Source organism: Sciurus carolinensis, chromosome 1 (genome assembly GCF_902686445.1).
Source record: "Sciurus carolinensis chromosome 1, mSciCar1.2, whole genome shotgun sequence".
NCBI lineage: Eukaryota > Metazoa > Chordata > Mammalia > Rodentia > Sciuridae > Sciurus > Sciurus carolinensis.
In genome coordinates, this window is record NC_062213.1 from 162,147,361 (window position 1) to 162,161,707 (window position 14,347).

The 14,347-nt window shown below is 46.8% G+C and overlaps 1 protein-coding gene and 1 long non-coding RNA gene across 2 annotated transcripts; one reads left to right on the forward strand and one right to left on the reverse strand.

Annotated features, from left to right (window-relative positions):
• Positions 1-2,527: 2,527 nt before the first annotated feature.
• On the reverse strand, positions 2,528-10,908 carry LOC124991726 (uncharacterized). Its single transcript, XR_007109933.1, has 3 exons — positions 10,135-10,908; positions 5,296-5,430; positions 2,528-4,942 (listed from the first exon to the last, which is right to left on the reverse strand). It is a non-coding gene; the product is annotated as an uncharacterized LOC124991726 (long non-coding RNA).
• A 398-nt stretch (positions 10,909-11,306) lies between these two features.
• Jun (Jun proto-oncogene, AP-1 transcription factor subunit) lies at positions 11,307-14,007 on the forward strand. The gene has a single exon (XM_047562473.1). It carries the CDS (start codon positions 12,258-12,260, stop codon positions 13,260-13,262), a length of 1,005 nt encoding a protein of 334 aa, XP_047418429.1. The 5' UTR covers positions 11,307-12,257; the 3' UTR covers positions 13,263-14,007.
• The last annotated feature ends 340 nt before the right edge of the window (positions 14,008-14,347 follow it).

A 14,347-nucleotide genomic window follows, 5' to 3' on the forward strand; every position in this document is an offset into this window, starting at 1 on the left:
CAGGCTTAAGGTTTGGGTTGTACAGAGAAACAAAGTAAAAGGTTCTAGGCCCACTAAAGACACCTGGCTTTCCATGTCTTCCCGAATTTTCCATTCCATCTTTGACCACTAACTTCCTATGTCACTCAGGTAAGTCATGGCTGGGGACATCAGTGTTCCCATTGGTTAAATGAAGGAGTTTTGATTTCCAGAACCATTTTCCAGCAATGTGAGACACACCCAGTTAAGAATGACCACAACTGGCAAAAGCAGACATCCCTGCAAGTTAGGAGGCACCTGCCTACTATGGGCACCAGAGCCCTTCCTATTCTGCAAGCCTGTGATTTCATGACTTTGGTTGCTTAGATTGCATCTGGCCACACAAGTAGCAGTAATATACACAGAGGGCCATTAAATAGTCTCTGAATTATGCTTATTACGAATGTCACATCACAAGCAGCATAAGCCAAGCTAGTGTAAACTCTCACCTGCCCACCTAGTCAATGAATACTCTGGCTAATTAAATGTCCTTTAAATACAACTATGCTCACTATAATTGTAGATATGGAATTTTTATTTTTAAGAAATGCATAATGCTACTTTGGAATGTATTGAACATGATTTAAACTCATCTTGGCCAATATTCTCTTTTCTTCATTTTCTTACTTTAACTATGAAATTCATGCTTATTGTAGTTGATTATTCTACAGCAAATACTTCCTCCTTCTGCAACCTCCCTCTATGACATCTCAGCTCCACTGAATTTGAATTTATCCGTATGAATTGTTTCAGCTAACAGAGGGTGTGCAGAAACGGCAACCATATCTAGGCCTTAAAAAGCTCCGTGTGCTCTCACCTCAATCTTCCCTGAGAAGAATATGTCCCTAGTAGATTCTGCCTGTCCAGCTTGGGTTGGAGAATGAGATGCAGGGGTGACCCTGAATTTGACCCTCTCTAGACTGCAAACTATATACGTGCAACAGGACACCAAAGTAGGCAGTTCCAGGAAAAGCTACTGTCACTACTTAGAAAACTGCAGTGGTGGTATCTGCAGAGAAGACTGACTAGGACCTTAGGAAGGCTAAGCCACCTCCACTGTGGGTCAATGAGCAGAAGATAAAGTGCCTGGTACTGTATGGCACTCAAACTTTGTGGTTTGCTTCACCTATTGTGACAAACATGAATTTACAGAAATGATCTAATGTTTAAAGTGAGTAAAATCATATCTCTAATCACAACTCCTGCTAAAGTAGCTGATAGTAGCCCTTTGATGCTTTCTACTCTTCTGGTTTTTCCAGGGATTAAGTAAGCAAATGCATATATAAAAACACTTAGCAGTGTCTGGGAAGCACTCATTAAACATAAGCTGTTTTGATTAACGGTCTCACACAAATGCTCTCAAAGTAGGTTTTAAAAATTCATCCAGAAAAGAGGCCACACTATGCACTTTACTCTGCAACTTTCTTTCTTCACTTAATGCTACATCCTGGGTACTCCTACAGGTCAACTCATTTCTTTAAAGATTATTAACTCATCTTTTTAAATGACTGCAAAGTATTCCATGGTTTGAATATACTGTAATGCACTTATTTTACTTATTTTCATTTTAAAGAACCTAAGACTCAGAGAGCTGAGGTGTTTGTCAGAACATTCGCCTCCCCTCCCCATCAAGCCCTCTCCTCCCTGTCTCAGGGTTGGCTTTGCAGTAAACTTTGACCAGTGAAAGGTGAATGGAAGTGGTCTGTAGACGAAGAAAGGTGAAGTGATATGTGTTCCTAGGAACCATCCCATGGTATTATCCCTTTCCTGTGACATACACCAGCAATATTACAGACAGGCTCCTTCAGCCTGGGTTTTTGCAGTAAAGAGCTCAGACCTGAATTCAGATGGACCTGTAACACGCATAAAATAAACTCATATTGTTTCAAGTCTCTGAGATTTGGGTGATTGCTTACTGCCATAGCATGACTTAAAGAATACTAATATAGTCTTTCCAGATCTTCAGGTATGAGTGTTCAATGCAAATAATCATTATCACTGGTTTGGCCAAGCATCAGTATGCTAGATAAAGATGTAAGTTGACAGAGTAATTAGGAACAATCAAATCCCTAACTTCATTTTAGCAAATTATCAAAAGCCCCCTCCCCACCTGCCAAATCACCAGGCAAAGGACATGACAGAATCACAGAAAAGATAAATTTTCAGAATAGGTTCAGGACCATCCTTTGTGTGGGGGAAGCCTCTTGGATAGGTCAATATCATGAGAACTTTGACCCAGTTTCTCCAGGTTGCCAACAACACATACACACAGACATGCAACACTTCACCAATGTCTGTGGTTCCTAGAAAAGTAATCATCACTTCTTAGAAATGTGCAGGTGCAATGGAGTGGGGACTGAAAGGGACCATAGGAAGTCTAGTTGCAGCTTTGCTGTGAATCAGCTCTGAACCTCAGCATACTCAGAGGACTGCTGTGAGAACCCCGTAAGGGACAGCAGCTACAATAGTCACAATAAGAATTTTAAAAAAGCATTTTGATATTTTTAACTGCAAGTGTACATGTTTATTGAAGAAAAGTTTAAAACAAATAGGGAAGCACAAGGCCAGTGGAATTTACCCAAACAGCAGTCACTGACATCTTGATGGTTAACCAGTCATATTTCCTCCTAAGTACATGCATACACATCTAGTGCTTGATGCCTATACATAGTGCAAGGCCTTCCGGGTGCATTTCAGTACACGTGCACATAAACCACAAAGCCCTCTTCTCATACTCATGCTCGCTTTTTCTTTCTAGCTTCCCTTTTGTCCCTCCAAACATGCCCTACATTCATTAACACCAGGCATTGCTGTATGTCCTCAATCTTCTTAGAACACTTTCTTTCTCCACCACCTCCACTTCTTCTGGCTACTTCTACTCATCCTGGAAGTCTCAAGTTTATTCATGACCTTTTAACAACTATTCTCTGACCTCTACCCTTGTTAGGTGCCATATACAGTCAGAGAATCCTGTTCCTCTCTCTCAGCACATTATCATACTGGATTAGTCTTACCTCCTTTCTATACATTTTCCTTGCTATCCCTCAACTTGTAGGCAGGCCTGTAGCTCTTCTTCCCCATGATCACCAGTGGCTGGCCTATGGTAAACACTCAAACACTATTGAATTGATGAATGTTTTAACAATATATGATATCTGCATTTCTTCTGAAATCCCCAAAGCACCAGGCATTTCTCAGTTCTCACTGAACCATTAAATACAGAAGAGGACATAAGACATGCTAACATGACTTATGAAGTTTATAAGTTTGATGGGAAGAAAATATTAGCAAAAGGAAGCCTCAGTATGCAATTAAGTGCCATTTTCTGTACTTCTGCCTCTTCCACTCATTCTCTTCAAACTGGTACAAAACTAGGAAGAATCCCTAACTTTGGGTCTGGGATCCCTGAGGTCCTCCTGCAGCACCAACTGCAGCAGGATGACACTGGCAGTTCTAACAAATATACTCCTAAATCTCAGTTCATCAACACAATGAAGTTGATTTCACATTCCAAGTCCAGTGAGACCATTTGTGAGTTTTAGACAACCTTCATCAGATTTCCAGGTTCCTTCTCTCTGTGGTTGTATCCCTCTGTATGACCTTGGAGTCCCTTATCAGAAGATAGGGAGATGGTTTTATGAACCAGGCCTGTGATGCACATCCTATTGACCCTCTTTGCAATGGTTAAAACTCAGGCACACCTACTTGCAAAGGAGCCAGGAAATGCAGTCTAGCTGGGTGCCAAGGCAGAAAAGGAAAGTGGCTTGGTGGATACTTACAGTTCTTCTACCACAGACAATAAGGGAGTACCTCATCTTCCTGAGTGATCCTAAGTATGGGTAATTTTCTCTTATGATATGAAAATGCTTGTGTTGACAGAAGAATGTCCATATAACTAACATTGGACACAAGAAAACATCAACCCAAGTTTACAAATTTTGTGAGCAAAAACGTGTAACTCTAGAATTGAGAAACCACTAATGTGAGCAACAAATCCCAAATTCTAAATGAGACTATTTAAGATAGCTTTTATGAACTGTGAAAATAAAGTGATGATTACCATAAGTACTATGTGCTCACTAGGAATTACCATTAACTAACTCACAGAGTTTCTGGAACATAGCAGACAATAAATATGTGTTGAGTGGAGAGACTGCAATTCTACAATTAAGGTAACTGTCCTACTGATCAATAATTTCAGAAAGTTCTTCCTTAATTATAGCAGTTTTCTTCTCTGACTTCTAACCATTAGTCTAACTCTGACCTCAAAGCCTACAGAATAAGTCAACTCTCCCATGTGACAATTACCACTATTTGGGAAGCCCTATATGTGCTCTGTCTTGTCCCTACCATACCCACCCCATGCCCTGCTGAATAATCCCAGTTCCTTCAGTTATTCCCCTTGGGGCATGGTTTCAAGTCTCTTACCATGTAGCTGACTCTCAGATTTCTACGGTTGGCCAAAATTGCTTTCCAAGTTTCGTACCCCCAGTATTCCTGATGGTGTCCAATCAGTAGCACTAAGCAGAATTATTACTACTGCTCTCTGGGTATCACATCCCCACTCTGTGGCTAGAAGTATTTAAGTATCTAAGATGCTGCCAAAGGAAGTCCTTCACTGGGAGAAGGACAGGTCTTTGACGATAACCCAGAAAGACTCTAGCTACTTTATGATACTATAAGCTTTGTGGAAATTTTGAGTGCAGACTAGGCAAGCCCATAAGAGTGATGTTTATACAATAGTTCTATAATCCTCCTTGACCAAAACCTAGTTGACCCAAGAGGACTTCCACAGGGTCTGATGTATAACCCAGATTGACTGAGCATACTCTCTATGCTATGCTAGATGCTGTGGATTCAGTGAAGACGAAGAGATACTTTCTTCTGCCTTCTTGATGCTTGGCCTCTGATTGGTGAAAGAGACCTTAAACAAAAATTTAAAAAATACAGAATTATACAAAGTATACACAATAACATATTTAATTCTACTGCTAAGAGGAAACTACCATTTCCCTAGCCTCAACATCCATGAGAGGACATTTGTTAGAGACATTTATAAGCAGGTCTCTATTTACTTACTCTAGGAAGGGAGTGAATTACTGTCTTATTTCAGAAGAAAACCCCAGGAAGCCCATCTCAGCAACTTGTCTCTTTCAGAGTTAATTCAGCAAAAGGAGTTATACATGTATTGCCCCTTTGGAAGCAACCTATAGCTGCCCAAATTTGCCAGGGTTAGTAGGTTAGTTTAATTCAGGGATAAAACATCAGGAAACCCACTGTGGCTTCACGTCTACCATGAACTCCAATCCAGGTGACATCATGATTCCCATTCATCTGTTCTTTGTGTCAAACTTTCAGCTGATTCTGAACTCAAGAAAGGAGTGTTATTCATTACTCTTCACATTCAAATAACTACAAAGAAAGAAATATAGGTACTTTTGAGAGAGTGTAAGAGGGGAAATCTAATTTAGGTGGGAGGAGGATGCTAAATTCAAAGAAAGAAATTGGCTGAAGAACAGGGAAGAGGGGGACGGCTCATATAAGGGTTCTTGGGCAACAGATAGTTTGTCATGTTTGGGGAACCAAGAAAAGCCAGTGTGGGAGTCATTAGGATTGGTCACCAAATACTTCCAGCTCTCTGCCTTCCAGGCAAACAGGATTGCACTTCCTGGCCCCCTGTGGCTGGGAGGAGCTATGGACAAGGTTTAGCCAATTAATCATGAGAAGCTACACTTGGCATTTTAAAGCAGACACTTAATTGCCCAGGTAAGACCCTTTAAGGCTCTCTTTTCCTCTACCATGAGATCTGTTACATTACCAAAAGTGGGTGCTCCATTAGTCTGGATCCCAGAGGAACATGGCATGGAGACCCTCCCAACCTTGACAGATATGTAGCAGAAGCAAGAAATACCATTTTCCCACTACCTGTTTGTTTTAGATCATAAATCATTGAAATTTTGGAACTAGTTTTTATTGTACCATAACTTAGGTGATCCTGACTGATCCAGGCATAAATAGGGTGGATGGGGAAAACAAAGTAAGAGTAGAAGTACTAGCTGTTTCAGACTAACATTTTAGCGAGGGGGTTTGACATGTTCCATATATTATGTAACAAAACCAGGTACCATTTTTGATGTGACTGTTAAAACACCCCCTTAATTCCACCATGGAAAAGGCCATTTTAAAAAAATCCTCAACAAACATTCATGGAGCACCTTCCATGGTTGCATGGGTCAGGTTCCTTATTAAGCATTGGAAATATAAAATAATAATGATGCAGTTTCTGAATTTGGAGTCAGGGAATAAAGAAGACATTTAATAATTCATGTGATTGACATCCTCTCCTTCAGGTATGTACCCAGTGTGGTGAGACCCAAAGAAGACAACTTTGAGGGCTAGGTGTGAGAATAGGGTGAAAGAAACTTTTTAGAATGAATGATTTACTTGAGCTGGGTCTTGAAGGGTGAATAGGAGTTTGCTAGTTCGCATTGTGCTTGAGGATAAAAAAAGTTAATGGAAAGAAGGAAACGTTAGAGGAATGGAAAATGTTTGGAGTAGCTGAGACTCAAAGGAATGGAGGGAATGTGGAGTGCAGGGTGTGGTGGACTGCATTACCATTCACAAATACTTGCTGCCCCTCCCCACTGACATCAGGCTTGGCCACTGCTCTCAGCAGAAGCTTTACAAGCCATGCTCTTTTCTCTCTGCCACAACAAACAGTAACATTTTACAAAAAAGATGCTCTGTGAGCCAGAGTCCTGGGGCAAAGATGTGGGTAAAAGTACAGGCACAGTTGATTTATGACAGATGTACAATATGAGTGAGAATCTGTAATCCAGATTTATGGATGGCTACCACAGCATCACCTAGCCTAGACAGAGGTGTGCTCTTTGACTTGTAGGCACACAGTAGGATTGAGCTTTCCTGTACCTTGAAGGCATGGTCATGTAACTGGTCTGGACCAATAAACAGAATAATGTATTTCATTCCTGGGAGGAAGGGTTTAGAGTCAATATGAATTTGCTGTGCTTTTTTTTTTTTCCTGCTAAGGTGACTGGGATGACTGTGGAAATATCAGGATGAAATCTTCTTTAGGCAGGGATCCTGAGTGAGCACAGTGAGCAGAGCCCCTCTGACCTCAAACACATAGTATGAGCAAGAATTAAAGTTTTTGTATTAAGCCACTGATTTTAGGAATTTTGTTATGGTGCATAACCTATCTGCTCCTGGCTGATATAAAAGTTGGCGCCTAGACAAGGGGTGATGTAATAACAACAATAAACACGTCAACTACTCAACATTCATCATTGGGAACAACCTAAGAACATTGTTATCAGAAGCTGAAAGGATAGTGATCTATTTGGTGAATCTATCACCTGTGATAATTTAGAAGACAAGTCGCCAACCTACTGGACTAAAGCAAGAAATTATAAAACAAAGTTAGCAGCATGTGTTGGTGGCTACTGGATGCATCTGGGAAATTATCCTAAATAACTTTTCACAGAGTTCAGAAAAGATCTGGCCACTCAGTAAGAAGGAATAAAAAAGAGTAGAGATAACCTACAGATTCAGGGATGTGCAAGGTTAGAAGAGGCAATCATTTCTCAATCCTAACTATAAAATATAAAATCAAGAAATGTTTTCCACAAAAAAGGCCCTTGAAGAAGATCAGCTCTGAAGTAAAGATCAAGTCAAGGGGTATGAACCTAATGCTAAAACCTTAGAATAAATTAGGATATTACCTACCATCTGCTTCCAATTGGACAAACATACCTGGTGTCCAATAGACAAGAAGCCTACACATCTGTGAGCAATGTCCCTACCAAAGAACAGCGGCCTGAATTAAAGGTGGCCATCTTTAAGACTTGACATCACCTATATCCATCCATCCTGCAATTCCTTAAAGGCTGATTTTAAAATGTATTCCCTAAGACTTGCTTTAATGTAGATAATGTGAGAGGTAAATTCAGGGGGTCACAGAGAACAAGGGACAGAGCACTATACTTAGGGAATGGAGCCAGGGCTTAACTGGGGTATTGGGTTGGGGGGGACCCTCAAAGTATCTGCTCAGTGGGTCAGCATCTACTGTGACCTCCAAATGGAGAGAGTATCTGTTCCAGCATAAACGTTGAGAGGGATGCAGGGGAGGTATCTTTCCTTCCAATGAAGCAGAGACACATCTGGACCTGATGCAGACTCTACTACACATCATTCAGAAAACTGGAAAGTGAGCTGATGCAGTAACTGGAAGGGTCTTCAGGACTAACTCCCTTGAGCAAAGGGTCAACAAATACTCTTTGGGGTGAGAGTGAACCAAACATTTGGTGAACAGAAAGGAAGAGTGTCAGTCCATAGTTTCCGCAAGTACTCCTGGAGAGCCTTTTCAGACACTTGGCTTGATCACAGAGACTTAAAGTTGGCAGGGTCACGTAATTTGCTTGGGCCAATGGTATATAAGCAGAAGTGATGTGTGCACTTCCAGGTGGATGTGCCCAGACCCAGTCCACGATTGGCTGATTTCTCTCCCCCAGCCAAAGTAGTTGAGAAGCTCCTGTCAACATGAAGCCTCCTCAGCAACAGTCCTCAAGTGAAGAAAGTGAGCAGAGCTTCCCTGCAGACCCACAGCAGGTATGAAACAGGAACAGGAAATTTCAACGGGTTAAGACTTGGCGATGCTAGGGTTGCTCATTAGGACAGAAGAACCCAGCTTTTCCTGACAAGGAATTGGGAAGGACAGGGGAGGTTAGAGAGAGGAGGAGCTGAACTGTGAAAGGCCCCTTCTAGGCAAAGGAGCAGAAATCTCTCCTGGTGAAAAGCAGAGGCCAATGAAGGCCTCCAAACAGGGCCACTGCCATGTTCAGATGTTAATTTTTGGATGAAATATGCTATTTCTCAACCCAAGAACAAAATCAGCCTGCTATGCCACATAAGGCAGAGATGAACACAAAAGAATCATTAGGCAATATATATATATATATTTACACAAAGTCCCGAGATGAAGTTTCTAAATACAAGAGCTCTGAAAGGAGTTACAATCAGAGGTTCAGGAAAGAACACTTCTTCCCTATCACAAGAACCATTTCCTCTGCAGATAATTAATACTTTACAAGAAAGTTTACAGGAAAGGAGAAAATACAAGGGAACGTCACACAGACCTGAGGTCAATTTCCAGCTGCCTATGTGATCTCAGCAAGACAACCTTTCTGGGCCCATTTCTTCAGGTTCAGTCAAAGTGGTTGTAAGAAGAAAATGGTATATTTAAATTGCTTAGAACACCTGGTTGATAGTGGGTGTTTGATGCATGAAACTTAAGTTTTATCGTTGTTATCATAAAACATTATACAGAACATCAGCTCCCAGATTACAGCAGATAATGATTCAGGCCACAGATAATGTTCCTCCTTGGGGAAAGTAACTGGATCTTGTCATCACTAGTATCCTTACCCCGCCCCCACCTCAACTCGGTCCCTAGCTGGTAGTAGCCAGTTATCCTCTGCTCCAGGAGTGACAGCGAGGTTATTGCCTGGAGTGAAGAAAAGTTGGCCGATTTCCCACTGATACCAGCTGCTGTTGGTTTCTGAAATCTCAAAAGCCACAAATACCTTAAGGCCCTATTCTACAAACCCACTGATAAATTCCCCCAAGTTCAGCTGCAGCAAAGTCCCAATCATAATCCAGGAATTTAAAATGTTATAGGTCTGACGTCAAACCCCAGTTTCAGATAGAAGGCTTGGGGAAAAGCTGACTTCCAACCCTTTCGTCCTCTCCTGCTCCACGCAGGAAAGTACACCTGGTCTCCCCGAATCACACCAGTAACCTGGCATTCCCTCGGGGCTCTGTGAAACTCTAAGAAAGCGTAGGGAAAGGGGCAGTTTGGTGACCACTTCCCTGGAGGCCACAATGCTACTAACTCCTGGCAGACCAAGGCGGTAATCTCTCCACTTGCTGATGAGGCGAATGACACTCAAAGAAGTTCTGTGATTTGCACACTTCACACCGTGGGGGCCTAGCCCCAAGAGAACCACGATCCCGACTTCAGTATTTCCACCACACACTCTGGTCCCTAAGGGTTGGGGGCAGGGGTAAGATCATAACCGCAGAAAAGAAACCACTTACATGTGTCTAGCGCTTCCTAGAGGCTGCACAGAATATGGGCCCACTACCAGACAGGGAGTGGAGAGATTTAAGCCTGCTTCTACTCCAGACTCCTGGTTCTACTGAGTGATTTTGGGCGAGTGCCCCCCGCTCTCCGGCCAGTTTTCCTGAAGGCAAATCAGGGCGGAAGGACTGCGACTGTGTGTGCCTGGGGGAGGGGGAGCGCGCGTGTTGCGCGGGGGCGGGAGCCGGGCGCAGACCGACAGCGGGTTCCCAGAATTTCGGACTCCCTGATAGCGCCTTCCCATCTAGACGCTGAGGTGCCCCCCTAATTCCGCTCCTAAAAAGCCCGCCCCTGCGAGGCAGAGCTGAACCCCTGCACGCTTTCCCACACGTTCTCGGAGGGTGCAGGGGACTCAGCTAAATCCGTATCCAGCCATGAAATCGCTCGGTGACTGCGCGCGGCCACACAGCTATGCGACCCCTTAACTTGACCAAGAGACAAACTTCGGAACGTTCTCAACGTAGGGAACCGACTTTCTCAAGACCGTCCCCAAACTTCAGCCCACTTTCGCTCGCCCCGCTCGGGGACCTCACAGAACCACCTTAAGGGCGGTGCTCCCGCCCCCCGGAAGTGCGGGGGGGCACAGGCCCCGGCACCCTGCCTCCCAGCCGCGCCGACTCCGAGCCCCCCACGTGGGGAGCTAACTCCGTTCCCCGCCCGCGCCCTCTGCCCCGAACGACTGGCTCGCATCCTCAGCCTTCCAGGTTCCCGCATCCTGGTCCTGAGCCCTGAACTTGAGACCGCTTGGGTCTGACACTGCGAACATCCAGCCTCTCGCGGCAGTCACCGTCACTAGGCAGTCAAACCCCAAGACGTCAGCCCACAATGCACCGGGCGGGCCGGGAAAGACGCGCCGGGGCGGGGACCCGGGAAGAGAAGGCCGGGAAGAGCGCGGGAGGGGGGAAGGAGCGAGGAGGAGAAAGAAGGGCCCAACTGTAGGAGGGCAGCGGAGCATTACCTCATCCCGTGAGCCTCCGCGGGCCCAGAGAAGAATCTTCTAGGGTGGGGTCTCCATGGCGACGGGCGGGCCCGCCCCCTTGAGAGCGACGCGAGCCAATGGAAAGGCCTTGGGGTGACATCATGGGCTATTTTTAGGGGTTGACTGGTAGCAGATAAGTGTTGAGCTCCGGCTGGATAAGGGCTCAGAGTTGCACTGAGTGTAGCTGAAGCGGCGAGGCGGGAGTGGAGGTGCGGACTCAGGGAGACAGACACTCAGCCAGCTAGGAGGACTGCAGTGGAGTCTGAACTGCAAATCTGGTTCTTTTCTCTTTTCTCACCAACAGCCTAGAGCTAACGCCTGTGGCGCCCGGGCTGGTGTTTTGGGGAGCGCCTGGAGATCCCCTTTTCCTGCCGCCTCCGGGAGGAGAGCCCCGCTGTTTGGGCGCTGCTGACAGCCGCTGAAAGCGGCGACTGTCCGCGCGGGGAAGTCAGCAAGCGGCAGCAGCAGCAAGCAACTTTCCCGGCCTCGAGGACCAGGGACAAGTGGCCCCGGGTCCCGGAACGAACTTTTGCAAACCCATCCTGCGCCGTAAGCTGCCGCGGCGACGGTAAAGAAAAGAAGGCAGCGGAGAGAGGAGAGACCTGCGCTCTGCTTCGCTCGCACCGGTTGCTGAACTTGGGCGAGCGCGAGTCGCGGCTGCCGGGCGTCCCCCTCCCCCTCGCAGCGGAGGAGGGGACAGACATCGGAGTTCGGGCGGCCGCCACCCGCCGCCACTGTGGGTTCGGTTGCTGCCCAGCGCCGCCGGAGAGCCGTTGCCCCGGGAGGCGAGTTCATCAGCTGGCTCGGAGGTACGGCTGCGCCCGAAGAGCGCTCTGTGAGTGACCGCGACTTTTTAAAGCCGAGCAGCGCGCGCGAGCGGACAAGTAAGAGTGCAGGCGGCATCTTAACCCTGCGCTCCCTGGAGCGAGCTGGGAACGAGGGCGCAGGGGGTAGATCAGCCAGCGGGGGCGCGCGCTCTTAAACTTTCTTTGCTAAAGGCTCGAGAGGTGCGAGTGTCCCCAGCTAGCCAGCGCGCTGTTGCGGCCCCGAAACTTCTGCGCACAGCTCAAACTAACCCCACGTGAAGTGACCGACTGTTCTATGACTGCAAAGATGGAAACGACCTTCTACGACGATGCCCTCAACGCCTCGTTCCTCCAGTCCGAGAGCGGCGCCTACGGCTACAGTAACCCCAAGATCCTGAAACAGAGCATGACCCTGAACCTAGCCGACCCGGTGGGCAGCCTGAAACCGCACCTCCGCGCCAAGAACTCGGACCTTCTCACCTCGCCCGACGTAGGGCTGCTCAAGTTGGCGTCGCCCGAGCTGGAGCGCCTGATCATCCAGTCCAGCAACGGGCACATCACTACCACGCCGACCCCCACGCAGTTCCTGTGCCCCAAGAACGTGACTGACGAGCAGGAGGGCTTCGCCGAGGGCTTCGTGCGCGCCCTGGCAGAGCTACATAGCCAGAACACGCTGCCCAGCGTCACGTCGGCTGCACAGCCGGTCAGCGGGGCGGGCATGGTGGCTCCCGCGGTGGCCTCGGTGGCGGGCGGCAGCGGCAGTGGCGGCTTCAGCGCCAGCCTGCACAGCGAGCCGCCGGTCTACGCTAACCTCAGCAACTTCAACCCGGGCGCGCTGAGCAGCGGCGGCGGGGCGCCCTCCTACGGCGCGGCCGGCCTGGGCTTTCCCGCTCAGCCCCAGCAGCAGCAGCCGCCGCCGCAGCCGCCGCACCACCTGCCCCAGCAGATCTCGGTGCAGCACCCGCGGCTGCAGGCCCTGAAGGAGGAGCCGCAGACCGTGCCCGAGATGCCCGGCGAGACGCCGCCCCTGTCTCCCATCGATATGGAGTCCCAGGAGCGTATCAAGGCGGAGAGGAAGCGTATGAGGAACCGCATTGCCGCCTCCAAGTGCCGGAAAAGGAAGCTGGAGAGAATCGCCAGGCTGGAGGAAAAAGTGAAAACCTTGAAAGCGCAGAACTCGGAGCTGGCGTCCACGGCCAACATGCTCAGGGAACAGGTGGCACAGCTAAAACAGAAAGTCATGAACCACGTTAACAGCGGGTGCCAACTCATGCTAACGCAGCAGTTGCAAACGTTTTGAAGAGAGACTGTCGGGGCTGAGGGGCAACGGAGAAAAAAACAAGAAACAGACTTGAGAATTTGACAGGTTGCGACCGAGAGAAAAAAAGAAGTGTCCGAGGACTAAAGCCAAGGGTATCCAAGTTGGACTGGGTTGCGTCCTGACGGCGCCCCCAGTGTGCACGAGTGGGAAGGACTTGGCGCGCCTTCTCTTGGCGTGGAGCCAGGGAGCGGGCCCGCCTGCGGGCTGCCCCGCTTTGCGAACGGGCTGTCCCAGCGCGAACAGAACGATAGACTTTTCTTTAACATTGACCAAGAACTGCATGGACCTAACATTCGATCTCATTCAGTATTAAAAGGGGGGCGGGGGTTTACAAACTGCAATAGAGACTGTAGATTGCTTCTGTAGTACTCCTTAAGAACACAAAGGGGGGAGGGTTGGGCAGGGGAGGCGGGAGGGAGGTTTGCGAGGGCAAGGAAGGTTGAGCCTACAGATGAACTCTTTCAGGCCTGCCTTCAACTGTGTATGTACATATATATATTTTTTAATTTGATGAAAGCTGATTACTGTCAATAAACAGCTTCCTGCCTTTGTAAGTTATTTCATGTTTGTTTGTTGGGGTGTCCTGCCCAGTGTTGTTTGTAAATAAGAGATTTGGAGCGCTCTGAGTTTACCATTTGTAATAAAGTATATAATTTTTTTATGTTTTGTTTCTGAAAATTCCAGAAAGGATATTTAAGAAAATACAATAAAATATTGAAAAGTACCCCCCAACCTCTTTTCTGCATTATCTATAGATAAAGATATCTAGGTGAACTTGAAAGACTTGAGTGTCAATTAAAATCACTCATAGCGCTTCTTGCTATCAAGCAATAAAAACTACTCTCTGTTAGACTTTAGGAATAAATGGACCTGATGCTATCATCAGGTTATACTCCTCCCTCCACAAGCTGTCTATACAGAATTGCTTACCAAAGGGTAGTGTGGTATTTCAGGAGGCTGGAAGAAGTGGGGGATGGCTGAAGGAGGGCAGCCCACTGGGAAGTCAAACACTTGAGAAAGTTTGGGATTGTATCAAGTGGCATGTGCTGTGACCATTTGTAATG

Excerpts from the sequence above, each read along its gene's own strand:
- Jun (XM_047562473.1), top strand. The coding sequence starts at position 12,258 with ATGACTGCAAAGATGGAAACGACCTTCTACGACGATGCCCTCAACGCC.